At 26.4% G+C, this 27,494-nt stretch overlaps 1 protein-coding gene across 1 annotated transcript in view; it reads right to left on the bottom strand.

Annotated features, from left to right (window-relative positions):
• Positions 1 to 9,043: 9,043 nt before the first annotated feature.
• The window catches only part of LOC129605660 (uncharacterized), a 56,841-nt gene continuing 38,390 nt past the window's right edge, over positions 9,044 to 27,494 (bottom strand). Inside the window, exons 3-13 of the mRNA XM_055515553.1 lie at positions 17,663 to 17,760; positions 17,349 to 17,507; positions 16,727 to 16,852; positions 16,264 to 16,632; positions 15,135 to 15,264; positions 11,323 to 11,445; positions 11,145 to 11,234; positions 10,746 to 10,869; positions 10,309 to 10,619; positions 10,125 to 10,239; positions 9,044 to 9,258 (exon numbers count right to left, since the gene is read on the bottom strand). Of these exons, the coding sequence (XP_055371528.1) occupies positions 9,044 to 9,258; positions 10,125 to 10,239; positions 10,309 to 10,619; positions 10,746 to 10,869; positions 11,145 to 11,234; positions 11,323 to 11,445; positions 15,135 to 15,264; positions 16,264 to 16,632; positions 16,727 to 16,852; positions 17,349 to 17,507; positions 17,663 to 17,760 (1,860 nt within the window). The remainder of the gene's footprint in view (positions 9,259 to 10,124; positions 10,240 to 10,308; positions 10,620 to 10,745; positions 10,870 to 11,144; positions 11,235 to 11,322; positions 11,446 to 15,134; positions 15,265 to 16,263; positions 16,633 to 16,726; positions 16,853 to 17,348; positions 17,508 to 17,662; positions 17,761 to 27,494) is intronic.

Below are 27,494 nucleotides of genomic sequence, written 5' to 3'. Positions count from 1 at the left end.
AAAAAATTATCAATAATTTTAATTTTTTACCGACCGTATTGTGTAAACAATAGGTAGGTTATGTGATGGCAACAAATTTTGCATATCGAGTTTTCGGTGGGAAGTAGGGAAGTGTAAATAGATTATTTACACTTCCATAGTAGGGAAGTGTGAATAAACTATTTTTAGCAACCTGTCGGTCTGTCGGTCTGTGTGTGCACGCGTGTATCTCTATGTTTTGGAAGAAATCAGGCATCGGCAACTAGACGTTTACTACGGGCCAAATATACATTTTTGTGTATATAAAGAGAAATAATCAACCGATTTCATTGAAATTTAATATTTGAATTCCTCGTATTAAAGCAATGAACATATAAATTTTTTGGAAAGATCAGGGCTCGAAAACTGATTTGCGGGCCGATTTCACATTTTTCACCATTTTGAAGAAAATATTTCACCGATTTACTTGAAATTTCATATAAGAGCTTTGCTCGACCGTCCGCGAAAATTCCTAACTTTTGGAAGAAATCAGGCATTGGCAACTACACGTTTACTACGGGCCAAATATACATTTTTGTGTATATAAAGAGAAATAATCAACCGATTTCATTGAAATTTAATATTTGAATTCCTCATATTAAAGCAATGAACATATAAATTTTTTGGAAAGATCAGGGCTCGAAAACTGATTTGCGGGCCGATTTCACATTTTTCACCATTTTGAAGAAAATATTTCACCGATTTACTTGAAATTTCATATAAGAGCTTTGCTCGACCGTCCGCGAAAATTCCTAACTTTTGGAAGAAATCAGGCATTGGCAACTAGACGTTTACTACGGGCCAAATATACATTTTTGTGTATATAAAGAGAAATAATCAACCGATTTCATTGAAATTTAATATTTGAATTCCTCATATTAAAGCAATGAACATATAAATTTTTTGGAAAGATCAGGGCTCGAAAACTGATTTGCGGGCCGATTTTACATTTTTCACCATATCTACGGAACGAATTGATGGAATTCCTTGAAATTTTATGTTTGAGTTCTGGTTGTTATCGAAACTAACTGGCGAGCATTTCAGGAAATTTTGGTAGCACAAAGCGAAATTTTACTAAGAGCCAAATTTACATTTTTCTAGGTATGTCAACTATAAGCTTTCTAATGTCCTAAAAATTGGAAAGAAGTATTTAACAGACATTTTTATAATATTCTGTAACACTTTCATTTAACTAGACAATACACAATGCGCTCGGTTATGTGCTGACCACATCAGATTTTTTTTTAAATGTGACCATGCTGGGTATTTCATGAACTATACGAACGTGAATGACGCTGAGCTAGTATATAATGGGGTCTTTTGAGGGAAAATCCAATTTAAAGATATATTTAATTAACAATTACAATTAAATATTCAACTCTATACAATATTACTTAAAAACGAGAAAAAAATAGAGTTGACCTTGTCAACTCTGTGATACCCGTACGAATTTGTTATCCTATGTGCGAATAAAGATGCCATAACTAACTATGGGGCAGACTATGACTTTAAGTTGCCGTATTACAATGTTAATTTATGCAAAATTTGAGTACTGTGTTTTTCAAAATACTGTGTGTGCCAAACTACTATTGAAGTTGTATGGAATTTTATCAAACACATTGGCCCTACTAATATATTCGCTTGTGTGAAATTTCAATACCATAGCTTTTATAGTTTCTGAGATATAGCCAAATAACTTTTGAAGTTGTATGGCAGGTACCAGAAGGAGCCAAGTAATTTCAACGACTTTCATGAGACACATTGGCCCTACTAATATAATCGTTTGTGTGAAATTTCAATACCACAACTTTTGTAGTTTTTGAGATATAGCCAAATAAATTTTGAAGTTGTATGGCAGCTACCCGAACCGGTACTCCGATCATGTCCAATTTAAATAGGGTTCTGGCACTTACTACAATAAATCATTTGTGAAAATTTGGTGTACTTAGCTCAATTAGTTTTTGAGTTATCGTTCGGGCGGACGGACAAACAGACAAAGCTAAATCAACTCAGAATTTGACGCTGATCAAAAACATACACTTGAGTCTATATCTAAGACCGTTATTTCTTAGCGTTACAAACGGTAAGGCAAATTTAGTATACCCTTCGAACATACGTTCGTACGGGTATAATGAGCAATAAAATTGGTTTTACTATATAATGAGAGAAAGCGTACTGTAGAATTGCATTTATTTGACCTAAAAATATCAGTTTTTCAATGTGAATGGAATGACATTGGAATGGAATTTTTGAAACTTTTAAAATTTATTTTATTTTCATAATTTTTATTAAAAAAATAATAACACATTAACTGTTTCGGTGGTTTTTTTTACATAAATTTATTATGAAAGTATTATTTAATAATTACAAATAAATCTAATATAGTTTATTTATAACATCTGCATTCTGCTCCGACACATACACCAACTTTATAACCTTGTTTTTGACATCTTGATGAACAAACACGATGGCACATTGCATTGCGTGGTAAAATTTCTGATTCTGTTAAATCACTAGTGTCCTGTACTTCATTAAACTGTGATGCACTGACAGTTACAGTTAAAAAAACTAAAAATCCCAATAAGAAAATGAAACGCATTTTGAATATATTTTAGTTTTTTAAGTTCAATGTAACTGTTCAGATTTGAAAAGTTGAAAATTTTAACTATGAACAACCTAATATTTGATCCAGCTTTTATACTATGCAGTTTTGAGTTTAAAATATAAAAAATATTTAAAGTATTCGAAATATTCAAAATATGAGATTAACTATAAAGTGATAAAAATTGATAATAAAATAAGCACTTGACTTTTGAAGTATCCGTAACAATTTTGCTATCGGAATATTGACGTATTAACTACTCAACGTTCTGTAAAAAATTATTTGTTTTGTTTTTGAAAAATAAAGAAACTATAAACCCATATTAAATGAATAATTTTGGGAATTCTGAAGGAATTTCCATATTAATTCGTGTCATTTTGACAATTGGTCTTTTAAATAAAAACTTAGGTACTAAAACTCAAAATGAGTGAACTGCGTGTTAAAATTATTTATGAAGTTGTTTTGCAGAAATTCAAACCAATTTTTCTCATTACATTCAAATCAAATAGAGCTGGTATCTGTGAAAATTCAATGAACTTTGTACGGTCAAATTAATGGACGGGTGAGTAAATGGTGATGAACAAAGGGCAAAGATTGACAAATGAAACTTATTCTGACTGTCGCGTCACTTATGAGACCTTTGTCAGAGTCGTTATCAGATCGCATTTGTCTTTTTGCCAAAGGACGTCGCTTCAATACGCCATATATAAGAACGTTAACTGAAATATGGCTGGAGTATATATTTTCCGCAATTCCCCGACAAGTGCGTTGCGATCGTCACTTGGAATAACTAATTCAAGATATAGCGACATTATTTGTAGCTCTATTTCTGCAACTAGATAATTTCTTAGCTTTAAAAACGGAGTGGTTAGTTTCTAATACTGGGATAATTGATAAAAATGTGTTTAACAAAATTATTAAGATTATCAAGGTCTGATAATTTTAAATATTGTTATGATTTAATTTCCAAATAAAATAACGTCATAAATTTTCTGTTGTTATTTCAATAAGAATAACAAAATTTTATTTTCTTATCATATAAAAGGTCTGGTTAAAAATTCTAGGAATAAACTTCTTTCATAAAATCTTGCCAGTATTTAATTGAATCATTTTGGGTTATTAATTGCAAGTTCTTAATATTTTTAGAAAATTTTTTCCTTTAATATTCATAAAATTAACAAACAACTATTAATAATTTTTCAATAAAATTCAATAGTTTTTATTTATAACATTTGCAGTTATGGAATACCATGCAGTCACCGACTTTATAGCCTTGTTTTTGGCTCTTCGTTGTACAAACGCGATGACACATTGCATTGCGTGGTAAAATTTCTGATTCTGTTAAATCACTATAGTGTGTTCTACTTCATTAAATTGTGAAAGTAATTATTGTGATTAACAAAAACTGATAATTTTAAATAGCAAAATTTGACATCCCAAATTAAAAATTTTGTTTCACTTTTTCTTAAATAATGTGTTTGTGGTATTTTTTTACATAATATGGCCAAAAATTTAAAGTGATTTAAAAAAACCACTTAACAGTTCTTACAATCTACTTTTTGACTGACAACAAACTATAGCAATTAACAAGCAAGGTGTAAATTGTGTTTCTTTTAAGTTTTAAGGACGCTAATAAACTGTTAGTTAATATTCCTGAAATGTGAATTAGGCTCTTAGAAGAGTGTCAGTTTATGCCATCCCACACCCCTGAAGTCTGTTAGTTCAAGTAGCAAACAGAACTCAAAAATTAAATTTCAACAATTTCCGTCATTTAGTTCCGCAGATATGATAAAAAATGTAAAATCGGCCTACAGACCGACAAGCCGTCATCTCTATAAAAATAGCTTATTTACGCTTCCCCCACATCGAGAAGTGCGTTCCCACTAAAAACTCGATATTAAAAATTTGGTGCCATCATATCACCTCCCTTATTGTGTACAAAGCGGTCGGTAGTTGTTCTTAATTTAATAGTCATATTGGAAAGCTGTATACGATGTTTGAGAATAACGGGATGGCCGATTAAGATAAAATATTTTACGCATATCCCAAAAAAAAAGATGTTAAATTTCTTGATCTCAGCAATCAATTTCTTGATTCATCAGCATTTCTCTGACGTGAATACCTCACATCACTTGTAAAATTACAAACGAAACTTAACCGATTTCACTTTGATAGGTTTTTTGTCAGTATTATTAAAATATTCATATAAGGCTAAATTTAAAGCGAAAACAATATGGAAGTTAAAATAGCTAAATGCAATTCATTATAGAATAAATTCAAATTAATTAAAAAATTTGTAAATTTTGCATACTTTTAGGATTTACGTTAATATTATTTACGATATAAGATTGTTTGTTTATTTGAACTTAGTACAGATGATCTTAAAATTTCATATTTCACTTACAAAATCATTTTTTCCCGGAAATACTGGTATCTACAGTTTATGTGAAATATAAGAGTAGTAAAGAGATAGAGCTTTTTAGAAAAAAAAATTCATTTTTTACATAAATATATTTTAATTAAGTAACAATTTTATTTTATAAATTATTAAATATAAAAACTTCTAACAATCGTCATCCGTTTTATTTAACAAAAACGCAATATCTTCCAACACAGGCACCAGCCTTATAACCTCTTTGACGGCATCGTAATGTACAAATTACATGGCATTTCCAATTAAATGAGTTTTCTTTAGATTCTTCAACAGCTACTACTTCATCAATTTCTGCATGAGTGAAATTGTCAATGTCCTTTATCTCATCGAATGGCAATTGGCAAACAACTGCGGTTATAAATGCTAAGAATCCCAATAATAAAATTAAACGCATTTTGAAAATATTTTTTTTGTATTTTCTTTTCAAATTTAATAAAATTTTTTATAGAAGCTTTTCAAATTTCGACTGTATAAAATCTAATTTTTTGCTTTTGCTTTTATACTATTCGTTTCGGCCATTTAAAATCGGAGATAGCCAAAAATAGTGATTTATTTCAAATGAAAAATCAAAATTCTTCATAAAACTTAAATTCTAAGTTCTTCATAATTAACCATATTACTTTTAAATTTGACCCTTTATCTTATTGGTAATAAAGCAGATAAATGCATACTTGATAAGCAATAAAACAGATTAAAATTATGAAGTTAATTAATTATGAAGTTCTATGTTTAGATAATTACGAAGTTCTAAAAATTTGATTAGTGCTTTGAACTAAATTTATTGGTTTTTTTTCCATAATTTCTAGTGAAAAGTGTAACCTTTCTAATTTTAAATTAAACTCAAGATGGTTGCTTTAGTGTTGTGTAATCGTATTTTTTCAATAAAACTTTGATTTATTTTGTGGTAATGCCGGACATGTAAAAAATTAAGTTACATGTAAGGTGGCAAAATTTAATTTTAATGTTTAAATTGCTGTAAAAATTCAGTTTTTTTAGATTATATGCAACGAACTCGTGAAATAACTGTTTCTCTGGTTCTTCCGATTATGAACGCCAAATAAATAAAGTTGGGTCAAACCAATGGTTTCTATTGTAGCACTTTTCCCTTCAACAAGTGAAAATAGTGCTTTGAAAAACAATCTATGTATACCTACCACACTATTAAAATTATTTTCAATCATATATGAAGCTATTTCCAGGATTGCATATATTTAGGATGAATGATTTATACAGTCTTTGAAATAAAGCAAAAATTAATTTAAAGAGGTGTTACATAATGCTCGATTTTAAGACTTAGTTGGGTTAGTTAAGAAAAACAATTATATTTTTTAATGTCATAGAATTTACCGTTAGCTTTTTGCGTTTATATAAATTTGAAAAAGCTTACGGTTTCGGAAATATAAGGCGTCAAAAATTCAAATTTTATAAATTTCAAGAGAAAATAACTTGAGAGGGGGTGAAGGTGGAAAAAAATTTGCTTCTAACGAAATGAAGCATTTATTAATGCCTAAAAGCTACTAAAATTTCAAGCTCCCACGACCTGGGGTCTAGAAGAAAAACAACATATAACAGTAAATTTTAACCGCCATTTTGTTTTTTTATGCCGTGATAGAAGCAGCAAGTCACTGCCTTTCTGCGTTTGCAAATTTTGAAAAATGCTTATGGTTTCACTGCAACAAATAGTTACAAAATGGCATTTTTAGGGTTTTTGAAGGGGGGGGGGGGGGGGGGTATAACTTCTAGATGGGGGCGATAGGTAAAAATTTTGTTCTACGGAAATAAGTTTCTAGTAAAGATTTATGTACATATAAAATTTCAGGTTTCTATCTCCAAGGGTGTAGAAGTTTTGTAAACATGTCCACGGACTGACAGAGTGAAACTAATAAGCACTTTTTTTTCAAAAATTTTTTGGAAAAGTGCTAAAAATCCGGAGGAAAATGCTTAGAACAAAATGTTGAGTGGAGAATTCCCTCAATAGCTTTGAGCTGGAGGATTTTGAAAGCTCATAATAGCACCTAAGCATTTTTTGATGAGATAGTTGAAAGTCACACAATATAATTTGAAGTATTGGTAAAAAGCTTATTAAGAGCTCTATAGAACAAAATTACGAAAATTTGATCATGTGGTATATCAAAGTACTTAAAAAATTTTGTAGTAACTGAAAATTATCAAAGTAAAATCATTTATACATAGATTTCATTGAACAGATTTCCAAGAACTCAAACCTCAAAAAACTTGCCAAAATAAATATAGAATCTATTCAACAGTCGAATATAATTGTGAGGCATATGATAAATTTTTTACTTAAATTTTTACATACAAGTTTTTTTATTTTACAGATAAAGTTCAATTCAAATTAAAAATAAAACAATTTTCAAATTCAATAACCGGTTTTTTATCTATACCTCCCTAGAAAACTTAATCCAAGTACAAAAAGTTATGACAGAAAATTTTTGAATTAAATTCTTAACGAGGGGTAATCAAAATAATTATGAAATTATTATTAACAATTGAAATTTGAACAAAATATAAACAATGCTATCTTTAACTCCTCTATCTTATCAATATAGCCGGAGAAATTTAAGGGAATACGCTGAATTTTGTCGAATTCTAATTTTAAACTTTTAAATGAAATTACTAATTGAGTTCAAAAAAGCATACCCATTTATTATTATTAGATATGTAAGTAAATTCTAATTAAGGCATAAGAGCTAATTTAGGAATAAGTACTTTTTTGGAATTAGATTAGATTTTAATGATTATCTATACTATATTAAAGAAAAAATATTAAGACATTTTTAAAATGCTATAGTAAAAATTGTTGAAGAATATTAGAAAAATTATATAGGAAATTGTTTTAATTGAAGATTCAATGGATTTTACACAACACAATACCGTAGATTACAGAAAATGGGTTTGTTTAGAGATGCTTACGTATTATTTTATTGTAAGACAACATTGTAATCAAGTTTGCGAAGTCCAAGATACGAAAATTTTTGGAATTAATTTTACCAGTTTCATAATTAAGAACATTTGAAACATGGATTGCTTCAGACATTTGTAAAATTCCAAATTCCAGGATGATAATAAACTGAGGTTTAAAGCTGTTGTGCCTTAGATGAATGCATTTTTAATAATTTTATAACAATAGTTAAACAAAATTAAAGAATGTTTTCTTCTTCACTTCATTAACTGCTGTAAATGTTGTAATTAATAAATTAACACAAGAAACAAGGAAACTGCAAAGGACTGTAATTTTTCTCTTATTTAATATAGCGTGGTGAAAATACCGGAATATGAAATATGCAATGCTAGATTGGGTGCTGTTACACCACCAAAAAAAAAACGCTAAGTTCACCAAATGAAAATCAGTTTTTCAAGTTCGACTGAACCGAGACTCTTTCTCGAATTGAAATATCCCAAACTACGGAGCGATTTTATATTCTTAAATATTTTTAAAAAAATCATCAACGTATTTTTCCGAAATTTTATAAATAGGATCCGACTCACAATTAAACGTGTTATCCAACTTTTTGAGGAAATCGGGTGTTAGTGAATTTCTTCTACGGCTCGAATTTACATTTTTGTTCATATAGAGAGAAATAATCAACCAATTTACTGAAATTTCATATTTAAAATCAGTAAATCATTCATATATATATATCGGGATACGGAAATAGAACTTTCACTAGGCGTTGATTTTTTACCAAATCTATACGATAGAATTGAAATTTTCACTAAATCTAAGGAATATAATGTTTTAAATATTTTATTTCTTTAGAGCTTTGAAGAGAAAGCGCATCTCGGGAAATGAACCTCTCCTAAAAGCCTACACATAGAAATTGTCTCATAATCATAAAAAAAAAATAACCGTCTTTAAATAAAAAAAAATAATTTTTTTTTTTTTACATAAATGTATTATAATTTAATTATAATTTTATTTCATAAATTAGTAAATATAAGAACTTCTAACAATCGTCATCCACATTTTATTTAACACAAACGCAATATCTTCCAACACAGGCACCAGCCTTATAACCTCTTTGACGGCATCGTAATGTACAAATTACATGGCATTTCCAATTAAATGAGTTTTCTTTAGATTCTTCGACGGCTACTACTTCACTAATTTCTGCATAAGTGAAATTGTCAATGTCCTTTATCTCATCGAAAGGCAATTCGCAAACAACTGCGGTTATAAATGCTAAGAATCCCAATAATAAAATTAAACGCATTTTGAAAATATTTTTTTTTGTATTTTCTTCTCAATTTAATAAAATTTTTTATAGAAGCTTTTCAAATTTCGACTGTATAAAATCTAATTTTTTGCTTTTGCTTTTATACTATTCATTTCGGCCGTTCGAAATCGGAGATAACCAAAAATAATGATTTATTTCAAATGAAAAATCAAAATTCTTCATAAAACTTAAATTCTAATTTCTTTATAATTAACCATATTACTTTTAAATTTGACCCTTTATCTTATTGGTAATGAAAGCAGATAAATGCATACTTGATAGATTAAAATTTGTTGAAAATAATTGTGAAGTTTTGATAAGTGGATTAATGCTCTGCAATTGACCTAAATTTGCTATTTTGCTATTTATAAAATTTTTTACAAGAATAGAATTCTAGGAAAAGCTTGTTGTACTTAAAATTTTAATTTTTAGTTCCTTGAAAAGTAATCGTGCCTGACTTCGTGACAGAATCGGAAATGAGGTACGTGATATGAACTGCTATCATATTGTCCTTAGAGAATCATTTTGCTTTTCTAAATTAACAAATGCCCCCTAAACCTGTACCAAATTCTCTTCCGAATACCCTTACTTATACAATTAATAATTTAAAAAAACTTTCAATATAACATTTACACATTTAATTTATCCATTAAATTTTAATTACAATAAAAATTTTTTTTTTATTCAATTCACATATTTTTAATTTTCTTAATATTAAAATTTAAAATATTTTTAAATACCATAAAAATTCGTTTTGTATTTTAATTTAACAATAATTTTAATAAAAAACACAATATTTAATTATATTAAACTTTTTTCTTAAAACTTTCACTTTTAATATTTTGTAAAAAAACCGGTTGTATGTCTGCATACCATGAAATTTCTTCTCTTACAGTTACTGGACCATCTTTACATGTTAACCAATATGTACTCATTAAACCTTTCCCCTAAAAAAAAAAAATTGATAAATTTTATATAAAAAAGTTGTAAATTTTGCGCAAAAACTCAAAACATACTTTAACATCAATTAAACCTCTATGTTCTGTTTTATAGCCCCCAACTCTCATTAAAGCTTCATTCATTTCTTCTGTTATATGAATTTTCTGTGATTCACCAGTCGATTCCATACGTGATGCAGTATTTACGGTATCACCAAATAAACAATATCTTGGCATTTTAGTACCAACAATACCGGCAACAACTGGACCAGTATGTGCACCACAACGTATTTGTAATGTTTCACTATTTCGTCGAGGTATTTTAAATAAACTTGATGCATCAAGTAAATCTAATGCCATTGTTGCTATTTCGGTTACATGTTTGTTACCTAATTTAAAAAAAAAAATTGGTAAAAAATTAAGGAAATGCTATTATTAAGCTACTAACAAAGAATTAAAGCTTCTCTAAAAAGAATCAATCGAAATTTTATTAAACCATATAATTGAATACAAACCATTTTTAACTGGTAAACCTGAAGCAACCATATAAGAATCACCAATAGTTTCAACTTTATAAACATCATAGCATTCAATTCTTTCATCAAAAACCTTATAAATTGAATTTAGAAATGTGACCACCTGAAACATTTACAAAATTACAGAAAATAATTGAAAAAATTTAATTAGAATTCAATCAACCCTCTAACATGCATCTCTCGCAGTGACGGAACATTCTCGCAAACATTCAAAAGTATTGCCGTTTTTGGTATATAAAAATTTATTCTATTATTTTAAAAACTATTCAAAATTTTAGAGTTTAGAGAGAGATACCTCATCACAAGTGATGCATGTTAGTCATTGAGAATTTGTGTAAATGCTTTTTTTTTCTTTTATAAAATGTATCGTTGTTATACCTCTAATGGCGTACATTCTGCAGCAATTTCTGTAAAACCAACAATATCACTAAAATAAATTGTTGCAGCTTCATAACATTCTGCTGGTACCTACAATAAAATAAATAAAAATATTAAAGAAAGTTTCAACAATTTTTTCAAAAACATTTTATAAAAAATTTATTATTATGCAACACACCTGTTGAGTTTGTTTTAATTGAGTTGCAACACTTGGTGGTAACATTTGAAATAAAAGTGAATCACTTTTACGTTTTTCACGTTTTAATTCTTTTGCTTTTTGCGCCAAATTCATTGCGTACATCTGAAAAACAAAATTAATAGAAAATTTTAATAATTACTGAAAATTTAAAATAAAATTTTGAATTTAAAGAATTTTGATATGGAATCTAATTTTAAGGTCGCCTACTCAATATTGTTGGGTTCTTAATGTTTTAAACTCAGTAATGTCTCTCTACTCTCTCAATTATGAGTTCACTACTGATTGAGCTTATGAGCATAAAAGTAGAAAAAAATTTTTTGCCGTAAAATGGAACGCTTTTTGCAGCTAACTACAAAACGTACTGCTATTGAAGATTTTTGCTAGTACTGCAAACGCTAATTGAGCCTATGCAAATTCTGCTTCTGCATTACTCGTTTAATTAAGCAATGCAGTCTCAATTGTTATAAAACAGATTAGAGACTATTTGACATTATTTGTGTACCTTGGTCCAGACTTTAAAGACTAAACTTTACAATTGTACAACATCCTATAGGCAGATATCTTGGAAGATGAGTATATTAAGTATATTTGTAAATTTGTATTATAAAATTTATTTCGCTTAAATATTAAAATAACAAAATTTAAAAATTTTTGGCCAATAATTTTAAATAGACTTTACAAAAAATTAAGATGCATAATACCCATTACAAATATAGTCTTAGAGTCAATTATGTGTTCATATGAATAAATTATAAAATAAATTTAAAATTAAAATATTCTGCAAGCACGGAAATAGGTTCACAGATGTACTTACATATGTATACGTACTTTCATATAAGCATGCACATAATAAAGTATGCAAAATTAGGATTGTATTAGAATTGCAGAGTAGAATCTAAAGAAAATTGCATACGAAATTGGAAAATTTTTATTGAAGAACAAATTACAACAAAACATGTACAATAAAATATTAATGTGATACAATATCTTTGTTTACGGAAAGCAAGGACATTCTTAGAATTTTCTTAATAAGATGCAACATTACTTTACATAATGTATCACTGTAAAAATTTTATGAGGTTACCATATTATTTTTAATATTAATAAAAAAAAAAGTTCAATTTTAGTTTAGAATAATTAAATATTTGCTAAATATAGAAGTATTACTCGTATGCGTGGCAATTACAAAGTGAATTTAAGAAAGTTGAGATTCGTGTTTCTATAATTGTATGAAAGCTATATGGTATAAAAAATTTATTATAATGGTAAATGCCAGAATTGTTTTTGTTTTGAATGACACCACAGTTTCCGTATACCTGGTCTGCGATTTCAAAAATTGTTTAGCTCTGAAACAATCTAGATTATAGCTTGGTCAAATGAATATAATGATAATGCTTTAGTTTTTGTTAAAACAAATTTAGAATCCCTGAATCATTTTATTAGTTGCTAAATAACTTCAAAAGTAATGGAGAGTAATTAGTCCATTATTTTGATTATATCAAAAATTGTTGAATCGTATTTTAGATAATACTGAAGCTGTAGTAATAATGTTTAACACTAATAACAATGACAATAACAAGATTGTAATTTAAAAACAATAGGTTGCATGAGTTCATGTACTAGTTATCGTACAACTCCTAGATTTGTGCATTCGCGCAAACAAATAAAAGAAATAATTTTACTTTTTTACATCAATTTATTTTAATTTAATTACAATTTTATTTTATAAATTATTAAATATAAGAACTTCTAACAATCGTCATCCGTTTTATTTAACACAAACGCAATACCTTCCAACACAGGCACCAGCCTTATAACCTCTCTGACGGCATTGTAGTGTACAAATGATATGACATTTCCAATTAAATGAGTTTTCTTTAGATTCTTCAACGGCTACTACTTCGTCAATTTCTGCATAGGTAAAACTGTTAATGTCCTTTATCTCATCGAAAGGCAATTCGCAAACAACTGCGGTTATAAGAACTAAGAATCCCAATAATAAAATTAAACGCATTTTGAAAATATTTTTTTTTTGTATTGTCTTCTCAAATTTAATAAAATTCTTTATGGAAACTTTTCAAATTTCGACTGTATAAAATCTAATTTTTTGCTTTTGCTTTTATACTATTCATTTCGGCCGTTCGAAATCGGAGATAACCAAAAATAGTGCTTTATTTCAAACGAAAAATCAAAATTCATTGTAAAACGCTTAAAATTTAATTTCTACATAATTAACCATATTATCTACTATCGTACACTATATCTTAATGGGTACGACATGTCTACTTTATAAGCAATAAAGCAGATTAGAATTAATAAAATAATCACGAAGTTTTAATATTTTTATTAACGCTTTTCAATTGGCCATCTACTTTAACATAATTTTATGTCCAAATTATATTGACGAATTATATTTTTTTTTTTAGAAAATTTTTAGCCAAAAATTATGTTCAATTTTTATTAATTGTCACTATATGCTTAACTAGATTTGCTTATTAGTGAATTATAGTGGCAACTCTAAAATATTATGTAAATTTTTTTTTTGTTTTTTTTTCTTTAATTTTAATTCAAATTCAATTCTTATAAGAAAGTAAGGGATAATGTAGGTTAAGTTAGTTGAATACAAAATTTATATAAGCACCAATATTTTGGAAAAATACTAAAATAAAAAAAAAACACTTTATAAAATGTATATGCAATGCATATCCTGCGAAGGATAAACAAAAAAGGAAGAAAGCACATCATCTAGTTCGCAATTTGTATGTGCATTTTATAAGTTTTAATATTTTTCTTCGAGATTTTTTTTTTCTAGAAACTCAACGATTTGAATATTCTAATATATTTTTGCCCCTTTTTCTCTGTTTCTAAGAATGTTTGGAATTGAACTTATACTTATAATAACAATATATCTAAGTCGACATAGTCATTATATTTTGTATTTTATGTAAATGTGAAATTGTTCAAAGCTGTCATCTGGATACAAAATTTCAAGGAAATATGATTAATCTTATATATTTTAAGCCCAATTCCATATTACATATTTCACTCCAAACAAATCTGGATGTCTAATAAATTCAAGAGTAATAGTTTTAGTTAACCAAAAGCTTTTTATATCTTATGTCCTGAATTGTTTCTGATTTGATTTTTACCATTTCAATTAATGCAATTCAGTTAATGTGTATATGGGCATTGTTTTAATGTCACATAATCCGAGTTGTAATTTTGGTTTACAGCTCGAATTATGCGACATTCCTATATTTATCAGTGCTTTATTTGCAACTTGGGTGTCATAGCAAAAATTTTTACTCCTGTTACATTTCATATGAGTTTAAACAAGAGTTTTAAATTATTTTTATTCTCTATAATTTTTTCTGGACAATGATATTTCGATACTCTTGCGACTTCCAAATTGAATCGATAAAAGCATAGTATTTGCTTTTAATTTACACTTTCAAAACAGTAACAATTTCAAATTGAAAGCAATGGTTGTTTCCAAAATTAAAACCGAAAGTTGTTTCTCGTTTATAATACAGAGAAAATCTATACTGTGTTTCTGATCTCTTCTTAGTCAATTACCGCTTTTTTTTTATTTCATGGTCGTCCCACAAAAATAATCCCATATTAAACTGGACCAACCATGAAAAAAAACCTTCAATTCATAAAAAATAAATTGTTTTCATTTTAATTTTTTTTTTCTAATTTTATGTTTTTCCGACATTATTGTGTGTAACTTAATTTTAAATGCATAGCGTGATGTGTTTTTTTTTTAAATTTTAAATATATTATGTTACCTGTATCGTTGCAGCTGCATTTTTAACTAAAACTATAATTATAGGTGATACACAGAGTACTACAATCAAAATTGCAATTCCGACAGCTTCTTTATTACTGGCGTCAGTGAGGGTTTCATCAACATAAACTCTATATATTAGAAAATATTGAAAGAGAGAAAGAGAAAAAAAAATAAATAAGAAAAGGATAAATATAAGTGAATTGAAGTGCTCTTCTATAATAAATATATTGGATTCTATGAAAAGAGTTCTTATGTATGTATATAAGAAATGCATGCATATGATATGAAAAAAATATTAACGGTATAATTTATTATATGGTATTTAAAATTTAAAGTATAATATGAAAATGACATGAATTATGGCAACAATATCTACTATATATGACTATAGCTCTGAAGACGACAGTGTAAATGTATAACAATGAAAGTAGACACAAGCGTAAGATTATTGTGTTTATGTATTGCTATTTTAATTTTTTAAATAATTATAAAAAATTATTATAGATTTCGAACAAAATTTTAAATTAATAATGAAATATATTGAAAACGTGCTTATATTTAAATAACTGAATATATAGGAACAAGAGAAAATTTGGGAAATCTGAACCGAGTAAAATGTAAGATTAATTTTTGAAATTTTTAAAAAAAGCTCTGCACATAAACACTAATCAAAAGTATGAAAGTACCAAGCATCTTCGAACAATAGTGAAGTGGAGGAGAAAAGGGTTGTGCTATGGATGATACGTCCGGGGCTTCAGCATATAAAAGACCTTTGGGAAATTACAGTCGGTAGCTCTTTAAGGCGATCAAAAGGATGTCGACAAATTCTCGCAGGTCTCCTGATGGGACATTGCAGCTTTAAGAAACATCCAACCAAACTGGGCTTAGGGACTGTAGGGTCTTGCAAGTACTCGGCGGAAGGAAAAGAAACTCCGATGTACATTCTAAATGAGTGTGGAACGTTGATCCATAAGAGAAAGAAGAGCTTTGTCGGATTCTTGGTAGTGGGCATTTCGTTATGCAATTATTACAATCTATAAACTAAACACTAATCATGCCAAATTATTTTTATTACATATGTTTTGATTAAAATTAAAAAAAATTAAAATATTAAAAAATTTTCTAACCTGATCTTTTCCCTTAAAACTTTTTGTAATTTCCTTAATTCTTCCATATAATTTTGCATTAAATAATAATAATTTATTGCATCATTTAAAACTGGTTCAATTTTTGAATTTTTTAATATAATTGCACTCCAATTTTTTACCATTCTAAAACTATCTACATCTATTGTTAAATTTTTATACATATTTTTTAATGATGGTACATAATTCATTGTTGAATTTAATAATTCTTTAGCTAAAAAATCATATCGTATAAAAGAAACATATGCTTCGGTACCAAGTTTTCCACGTCCATAATATTTAATTCCATATGATGATGCAATTGCTTGACATTCAATACTTTTTAAAAGATTTTTAAATCCAACTAAATATCTATATAAACAAATTGATATTAATAAAATAATTATTTGTAAAACCAATAATAATAGAGTTGGTTAAAATCTGATATTTCAAAAAAAAAATTTACCTCCAAACACCACTATTATCAGTTTCTTTAATTTGTTTAGTCATATGTGTTAAGAGTGCTCTATTAATAGCCGTATACCATTCCATAACTTCTGTAATACTGCTCTCTTCACTGCTTATTTTTTCCCTAAATAACAAAAAGAGAGAAAATAAAATTTACTGTGTTTTTCATTGAGTTCAATCTCTTATATAATGGGGAATATAGTACAAAAGAAAGGATAAATAAATAAAAAACATTTGATCACTCTGTTGATGACAGGGAAGCATACTACATATATTATGTCCTATGTGTCATTTAACTTCAAATGAATTAACAATGAATATAATATACGTATGTAAGTATTTAATGATCAATCGTGTATTAAAAGTTAATGATATGAGACCATATTAAGTGTTAAAATGATTGTGACTATTGACACACTTGTATAACAATTTATTATCAGAAAACAACAATATTTATTATTTAAAATTTAAATTATACTTTAAAGAATTTTGTTGTTAGGATTTTGTATAAGGAAAACGAACCATGTATTTAGTGATTATAAATTCATAAAACCAGTTTTAAGTGTTATACATATATCATTAATTTCTTTGTGTTATATACAATTTTAATTATATATTACCTAAAATTATTTAATTTATTTTGAAATTCACTTCTATTTAACATAACTTCCATAGTATTATCATCTTCAAGTGATGTTGGTACACTAACTTCACCACCCCATATATCGATATTATCTAATGCTTCATCGGTTATCATAAAACGTTCTGTTAAATTAACTCTAAAACAAAAAAAAAATGTTATATTTTTATTAATTGTATGTTATAATATCGTAAAATCAAAGAATAAAATTTTACGATCTGAAATTGTTTTTTAAGAAGTTGTACTCAAATTAATGGTTTGATCTTAATTTAATATGAATAATATAGTAAATACCTTGATGTATTTCCATTTGTAAAAATAAATATAGCAACATCTGATCTTTCCAATTGTAAACGTGTAACAATTTTTCCTAAATCAGTCGCTGTTGTTACCTAAAATTAAAATATAATACAAATTAATATTGGGTATTTAATAAGTCAATGTAAAATTTAAACAGTCCATTTTTAAACAAACGGTATATAAATGTAAAATAAATTATTAACAGAAAAAATACGATCTTAATTATTTTCAAATATTCTCTAAACTCCAATAGCATCTTAAAACCTTAACTAGTCTTTCCTCTCAATAATCTTTTACCCTATATGTTAAATTAATTTTCTAATTTGGATAAGAAATCGGATACAAATTAATTTTAATAGAAAAACTTTGATTTTAAATCAATTGCAATAATTATTTTCAACATTATTAAATTTTAATTGTTATAATAATTATAAAAAATAATCGATAACATGATCATCGTCAAGAAATAAATGAAAATCTTTATTTTTTAAAACTTTTAATCGCTTCCTTAAACTTTGAAATGGCTTCCTTAATTTTTGAATAATCTGATAACTTTGAAATCATATAAAATTTCCAATATTTCAAATAAGTTTTTTAATTATGTATTGTGAATAGTGAATATTCTAAAATGGTGAAATTTAAATTTCCTTAATTTTCATAATAATGTTATTATTTTAAAATTTAAATTTCTCTTCTTCTCTCCATCTATCTCTTTCTCTCTCTCCCTTAACATCATATATACTTCATTATAAGTACATACTTTAAATGCTCAATAGTTTTACTACTCATTTCATTACTTTAATTTTTCTTCAACATTCAAATATCTCTTTGCGGAATGTAATTCAACTCTCATTAAATTTAAACTAATTTCATGGAATTAAAAAACTAAAAAGTATTTTTCCACTTTTCATTCTAAAAATATAAAATTATTTTTTTGTGCAATTTTTTTTGTATTTCCTAAATAAAACTTAATTAGAGCGCTTTTGTCATTTTTTTCTTTTTCTTATTTTTTTATATTATTTAATTTTTTTGCTAAGTTTTTATTTTAATTTTACAAACGTTTTTAAAATAAAAAATACATAACTTTCACATTCCTAAGATTGTCAATACATTTAAAAAAAAATTGATGTGACCAGCATATAACCGAGTCAAAGGTTTATTGCCGAATTTAGCGAAAATATTGCACAAGATTATGAAAACGGACTTCTTCAAAATTTTTGAGGACGATAGTAAACTTTTAGTTAACAAACCTAGGAAAATGTGAATTTGACTTTTATTAGTTTCGGTAGTAAACTGAATTCAAATATAAAATTTAAACATATTCCGTCAATAAGTTCCTTAGATATGAAAAAAAAAAATTAAAACCAGGTCATAGGCTTCCATACCATCTAGAAGTCTATTCTGACCGAAAACACGATATTTTCGACCTAAAACACGAATTTTTATGCCATCACATAACCTCCCTTATTGTATGCAATGCGGTCGGTAAAAAGATCGAAAAAATCAAATGATATAAAGCACATTCAATTTTAAAGAAAGTATGGGATTTGTATAAAAAGACATGTTTTTACATAATGAGAGTTAGATTATAGAGTTCATATAATGAGTTTTTTTAAGGAATATTTTGATTTAAGATATTAAAAGAAAAATGTAACTATTTGGAGTTTCAATATTTCGGGGAAATCAAATTGAAATTTAATTGAAGCTGGAGAGAAAGAGATCGTAAGCTGGAATGGTATGGCAACGCTTAACATCTACATTATTTATAGCTTTTATTTTGTAGCTTATCATTAATCAAATATAATAAATACCAAAACATTGTGTACATATTAATATTTGCCTTATGGTTGAACGGACATATTTTTAAATATTTTGAGAATTACAAAATACTAATTTTGATAGTTCTCAACTAAAATGTGCTAAAGAAAAAAAAAATTTTTTTTCTATTAATTTTCCTAAAATAGTATTTATACACATACTCTTTATATATGTACTTAAATATTATAATAAATATAATTATAATGCGTGATTTTTAAATGTAAATTTAAATGGTTCATAGTGTCGGCGGTCAATTGACACATTTTAAACATGAAATTAACTTCTCACCACCCTAATCAGAATAATTGTAAAAATATTAATTCTTTGAAAGTATATTTCAGGCTGCGACACACCTAAACAAACCCAAACCTAAAAAAATCACCCTTTATCATATACATATGTAAATAATGCCTCTAAAATGAACATTAAAAGTTAAAACCAACTTTTAATGTTCATAAATTGGCAAAAAACCCAAAAAACAATTTTTTATTTAAAGAATTAAATATTTATGTGTATGTATATATAAATTTTCTTTTAGAAAGGATAAAACTTAAAAAAAAAGCTTATTATTATAGTGGGACTAAACAAATTCCACTATGTGTGTATGAAACATAATAAGTATGTACGAGTATGTTAATCAAATTATAAGCAAATATACTATAAACGATGTGTTTAAATATTACTACACATACATATATGTATACAAATATTGAATAAATTAAAAAAAATTTAGAGAGAGGGAGAGGGAGATCTCTTTTAAATACAAAAAATTATTTCACCCAGTGTTTGCTCATAAATTTTTGCTGTACCTACTAACTCTACGGCACATTTAAATAAGCACTTTTTTTTTTTAAATTTTTTAGAAAAGTGCTAAAAAAGAGAGCTTATGTAATGGATAATAACCACTATTTAGGATTTGGATTGAGGCGAATCATAAAATATTTCAATTTCGAAATTTTATAAAAAAGTACAATAAAAATTTTTCTTATTCTAATTTGAATCAAGGTCCCCGAAATATAAAAGTATAAGTTCTACTGCAGAGTATCTGAGACTCAATATGGTATACTCCCAAAGCAGTTTGATAGCTTGCATATAAACGAACAAAAAACACGTAAAAAGACATTTTGTTTTTTCGATCCTTCTTCTCGTGTTATGAGGCCTTAAAGCTAGAATTTCTGAAAAACGTTTAATTTCTACACCGTTAATGACCAGAGTTTTCAATGTGATAGGTATAAAAACAATTTTGTATACTTATTTTATATTTGTATATTCAATGAAGTTTTGTATGCTCAAACCAGCTAAATGATGTATATGAACGTTATATACGTATGGAGCCGTATATCTCCTACATTAAAATTTTACCTTTGTATTCAACCTTTTTAAGAGGCTTTAATGTGTTCAACTATAACATAATTAAAACAGATTATTAAAGTAATTTGGCATTGTATGGTAATTTGTGATATAATAATTAATCTGCATAAAAAGGATAAAAATTTATTAAAGATTAAAGTTATTAAGGAATATAATGAAATATAAAGTTATAATAGAATAAATATTATATGTATGTATGTAAATTAAAGTAGTTTAAAGTAAAAACAAAATTGTTTTGAATCTGTAATGTAAACTGTCTATACAAATTGTTAAACTACCGAAAAATAAGATAAAGAGGAAATTGGTGTCATTAACTTGCTTATTTAAGCAAATGTACTACACAATTCACAATAGAACCTTTGATTTTATTGAGTTGAACAATGAGTACTTTTATACGCGGAATTTGTTGTAAATCAAATAAGTTGGATAATATTAATATATCAAATCCTTAACAATATTTCATCAATAAAGGACTATTGCTGTCATTTCATTGTACGCCTTACACATATTATACATGTAAAAATATTATGATTATGAATTTGGAGAAATCATGCTTGCACTCTTGAATTAAAATTTTCTCCTTTATAATACTCATAATATAAACATACACCATATTTAAATAAATCTGTGAATTTTATGATTTTAAACCACATATAGTAAAACAAACCACAAAATGCTATCATTGAGGGGAATAAAAAATTTTCCTGAATTTTTCTGCTTTTCACCTTTCATTTTAAAATTATTACACCGGGTATATTTGAAGGCTATTGTGAATTTACTATTTCGTTTATATGATGCTACATAATCAAAATTTACATATTTTTCGAATAATATGACACTAGATATATAGAGTTGTAATGCATATTGAACAATTTTTGTATAACAGTATAATAAATTATTTCGAGTCATTGTATAAGCTAGTTATATTTCAAAGTTCAATATTCCCTATCTAAACTAATTTGTGTAAATGTCTTGAAATGGTGTATAAAAAAAAAGTAATTTATACAGTTTTCAATTGTTGTCTCGCCAGTTTTTTTCTGGATCAGGTCATTATTCTTATCATACGAATATTTTAGAATCAAGTCAGAAATTTTTGTTTCTACATGTATTTCTATTATATAGCGGTGCTGCTTTTGTACTTAAAATTTCTGTACTTTATTAAAATATCATACTGTATGTATGTATACATATGCTATAAAATTCTGAGAAAAATATGAAACAGGAATATTCTCAATCTGAACAAATTTCAAAATTTATTGAAATTGTACTTAATACATATATACGTTACATACACGTATGTATATTCAAAAATTTCGATATTTTAAAATATACATATTGCGGTGTTGTGTGTGATTTTTATATAAATTTTCGTTATAAAAGTAGGTCAAACAAAAAGTAGTAAAAAATTTTTGCAATAGAAAAAAAAACAGACATAAATATATGAAATAAACAAAATTTCAGCGTGATACAAACTGTCGAAGTTAAAAAATTATTACAATTGTTACAATAAATGTATTGTCTAGTTTAGCGAAAATGTTGCACATAACCTTATCAAAATGTCCACTAAACACTTCCCTCGAATTTTATGCAAAGCAAAGATGCTAGTAAACTTTTTGTTAACATACCTAAAAAAACGCATATTTGCCTCTTAGTAAAGATTTATGTTCTCCGAATTCCCCCAAGTTCCGGTAGCAAAGAGAACTTAAGTATTAAATTTCAAGATATTTTGTCAAATAATTCTTTAAATACGACAATAGTGAAAAATTGGCCCAGTTCAGTTTCTGAGCCCTGATAATTCCACAAAATTTATAATTTTATTGTTTTAACACCCTGAATTTAAATATTAAGTTTCAAGGGATTGTTTGATTTTTCTACACTTTTAAAGTTTTAATATTCTTTACACGATAATTTGCTAAAGGTAAATACCATTACAGACATAGACATCACAAATTTTTAAGCATTTAAAAATATTTTTTAAAAAAAAGTTAAAATTATCCCTCTGCATTTTGTCTCCATAATTGCTTTATAACAATTCCGTGACATTGACTTTTTCGAACAGAAATTATATTTTTATTTTTCCTTACACGCATGTGACATATAATCGATTCAGACAAAAAAAAGGCAACAGAATTAAAAATTGTGTTACAACAATTGAACATTTACAACATTTCTTATACATACTGGCATAACATTAATATGTTTTATATGCGAGATTATCATTCTATCCGCTCTATTTATTAATTTGTACATAAAAAATTTTTTAACATATTATTCAGGATCAAAATAAAGCCATTTAACTTAAGAAAAAACCATAAAAAAAAAATTTAGAACACAATCAAATTATGAAAAATACACGAAAAATATCCCGACTGATACGTGTTTACATTTACAAATATTTGACACAAGCAAGACATAAAAAAAGGAAACACACACTTTATTTTATAATAAAAATTATAGTTTTTTTTTTTTGCTTATACTTGTACTATCGGAATGTTGACGTATTGTATTCCTAAAAAATTTTGTAAATTTTTATATTTTTAACATTAGGCAAAATGACAATTTTATTATAATTTTTACATGGCGCTACCATCAATTTTTAATTTCAAAGAATAGTAGCGCCACCTAAAATAATTTTTAAATAAACGTCAACTTTTACGTTCCATTTACATGCTCAAACTACTGTTGTTTTTTTGACATATGAGTAAAATATGACCTTATTTTCTTTGGTACAACCATTTTTTTTTTGTTCAAATGTCAATTTAATAAAAGAAGACACTTCAAATATTATTTAATGCTCAAAAAAATTCGAAATCATATGATCAATTTGTTGTAAGTTAAAAATACTGTTTCCACCTACCAGAAAAAATAACGTGACTATGCAAATCATCTTCGCATTTGTTCGAGGTAGCGTAGTTGTGATCAGTTTTGTCATTACAGGAGTAGTTTGAACACATAAATGGAATGCAAATCATATAATAACAGATTGAATCATAATAATTTAACAGTTTACAGTTATAAAATAAATAAATGTGAGAATAGCAATTGCATAAATTATTGAGTAACAGTATGCACTTTTCACTTATGACAAGTTGTTTAATTTCTTCAGAGGAAATTTTATTGTCACTTCTCTCATTTTTGAACATACATAATATTTATATATAAATATTCTGTTACTGTCATAGCATTATCATTGTGCATTTTGTTTAAAGCTATAAAGTATAAAAAAAAATAAAATGTCAATTTAATAAATTACTTAAGAATTTTCATTCGCAAATAAACAAGTTTTTTTAGCTTTTATATAAACACATACATTTAAACTGACATACATGTACTGATTTATTTAAATTATGCAAATATTTTCACATTGCAGTTAAAATGAGCATTAAATAAAATTAAATAACTGCAAATTATGTGAATAAATGCTTATAAATGCAATTTAAAGAGTTTTAAGTAATAATATCGTAAATAAAGGGTTGAACACTATAATTTTTATAATCTTAAACAAATTCTTATATACTGAAAATAATAAATTTAAAAAGATTTTTATTCTACTCTGTGAGAGCTTTTAATGACTTAAAAAAATTTTATTCAACTTCAGATTACGTGAACACTTTAAATTCATAAATTTCATTCAACCACAATAAAAACCATGTAACCCTGATCGAAAAGTCAATAAAAATAAAGATAAGTTTTTTGTTTTTTTCTTTTTATTCTTGTAAATTTATTTTAAATATTAACTTAACAGGTTATGAATCCTTAATTTAAAATTATCGTAATTACATCTCTAAAGCTATCAGTGTATAATATAAAGACAGTTTATCCCTTTTATATAAATTATATAGGATGGCAGAGAATCCCCTTGTTTTCTTTGCGCAAATATAAAAACCCACATAATTCTTATTATTCTTTTTTTACTTTCCTAATTAAAAAATATACGAATATTTTTCAAACCATCATACCTTTATTATCCTCACTAGTCCACTACATAGCTAAGATATACACAATAGCACAAGAATGAATGAGTACAATCAATAAACACGTATGTATACACAATATATACATATATATATTTACATACAGTATATTCTACCTTTAGTAAGGAAAAACTTAATTTCTTGGATTTTTTTTGTTGTTCTTATTTATAAGTATTAAAAAATGTATCCTTTGGAATCCGAAAAACGTGATATCAGTCATTCTCTTTCTACGTGCTCTGTAGTTTATTATAAAATATTTTATAAAATAATAAAAAAAAAAAGTGTAATGAAAATTTATATAGGTTCACAGTTGGGTTGACCAACTCTGGGAAATTGGACTTCAAAATATATTAGAAGACGCTATTGCGAAACAGGCAAATTAGAAATAAGATAGTTCAAAAAAACTCCGTATAGTTAATTCCTTTTTCGTAAAATTGAATAATTTAATAAAATAATTGCTTTTTTTTATAAAATGACGTCGCACATTGGGACGAACACTTCTTCAGAAGAGGAATATTGATAAATAAATATATGCTATAGCGGAGTATTTTTAATCTGCTGTGGAAATATTCTCTTGCCGATTAAAACTAAAAATGCCGACTCTTACTTAATATCTCCAATTTTTACGTGCAGAAAGCAGAATTTTTTAGGTGACATTTTGGCCATTGATTGCATTATCAATCTAGTGTATATTGTATGTTAATAGATCTTTACCAGTTCTTAAAAAGCTCAGACTGGTTGGCATTGGTATGGAATTACGATATGAAGGTTTTACAGCGTACCTAAGTGGTTTGAGTTTATCCTCGTTATCCTAAGCAAGAGGCGTTGGAGTAAGCTAATTAATCTAGTCTATGTTATTCCTTCAAACTAACTCAACTTACATAATTTACGATATGTTCACATTTTATACTTTAACATTCCAGTTTCATAAACATAATTACAAATTTATAATATCATTATTTAAATCTGAATTCAAATGACAATATTAAAACATACAAGTACATGGACTATATCATGTATTCTGAGATGACCTAAGAACAAATTTCCAAGTCAATATTAACAAAATCTATGGAAAATTTAAAAAAAATAAACGATGAAAACAATTTATCACGTTTGACTTTAATCCAAGTTGAAAAGAAGTGTAAATTGATTGTAATGATTTGGGGTTATTTGTAAGTGTTCTGTTCATATGCTCTTAAGAGTCATTTTATAAAAAAATATATATACATATACATATATATTTTATTTATTTAATTTATTTTTCAATTGTAAAAGCTGCAATATTCATGTATTTTTTTTGTTTTGAATAAAATAAACATTATTTTAAATTTATAAATTGTAAAAACCTTGCACAAAAAATTATAAAGAACAATTTAAAAAGAAATCAATTCAGCAGAGTCTGACATAAATTTAAATTTTAATCAGTGCATTTAAAACAGTCCTGCTTATAAGGAGTCATAAAATTTCGTGGCTCTTTGTAAGGAGTAACGTTTCACTCTTGACTTTTGACTCTTTGTTTTTTAGGGTTCATAAAGAGTTTTGAGAATGTAAAATGTAAAGGTGATATATGTTATGTGCAGAGCAAGGGCAACTTCCAAAATCGCAGAATATTATAAAAAAACGAGGCGTTTCGATCTGCAAAGGTATGGTACTTTGCGAGTATGTCAATTAAGCAAATTTTGCCATTTAAAATTTTAAAATTTTGCATTTTAAAAATTATTTCTCACTTATGTAACGTATATTGGAATAATTAGGGAAATTTAATGATATTCCTATTCTATCTATTGCTATTTATTGCTAAAATAATAAATTTCAATTCAAACTCATGGCACCTTTTAAATAAAATCTTCATAATTTCCAAATTTTGTATACGGCTAAGTCATATGAAAATGATCAAATCATTATGATTTTGCATATGCCAACACAAATTATACTTATACGTATAAGTAAGATTTCATTAATTTAATCATTAATTAATTGAAAATTATAATTATATTTGTTAACATTTTATTTTGCATATTATACATAAAATAGAATAAATTAAAATAGAAACCTCAACTCATTTAATTAAATTTTTATTCAAATTTAATTTATCATTAAATTATTTCGCCCAATAAAATATTCAACAACCAATTTTATCCTTTCTATTCTTCTCACATCTTTTTTATACAATATCTACATATTGCCGCATATAATTTAGAAATTTAGCATAAAATATAATATATTGTGTTTGAGCTAAAGATTCCCAAAAAAAAAAAAAAATTCTAAAATTAAATTTAATTAAATCATCAAAAATTATACAATATCGTTTATATTAAGCAACCACACTTAAAAAAAAAACTCCTACCAACAACTCCTTTTTCCTATATCCTTTTTAATTTCTTCGTCATGTATTTTATTTTTGCTCGTTTTACTTTTATGGTTTCATATATAATGAACTTTCAAATTGGTATTATGAAAGACCTCAAAAAAATAATCAAATTACATTAATTTTGGGTAGAAGATTTTGGTGTTTGGTTAGTCATAAAATATTCTTTAAATGCAAATGAATCTAATAATGTTATTTATGATGTTTCATTGAACTTAAACTAACGTTACACAAATCGTATAATCTTATTGAATTTTTAAAGTTTCTAGGATTAAACACATTCTTATATTAATGA

The sequence above is a fragment of the Condylostylus longicornis genome, unplaced genomic scaffold (genome assembly GCF_029603195.1).
Source record: "Condylostylus longicornis isolate FDR11 unplaced genomic scaffold, ASM2960319v2 ptg000013l, whole genome shotgun sequence".
In the NCBI taxonomy this organism is placed as follows: Eukaryota; Metazoa; Arthropoda; class Insecta; order Diptera; family Dolichopodidae; genus Condylostylus; species Condylostylus longicornis.
The sequence above is the reverse complement of the archived record's forward strand: the minus strand, read 5'-3'. Positions and strand labels throughout refer to the sequence as shown.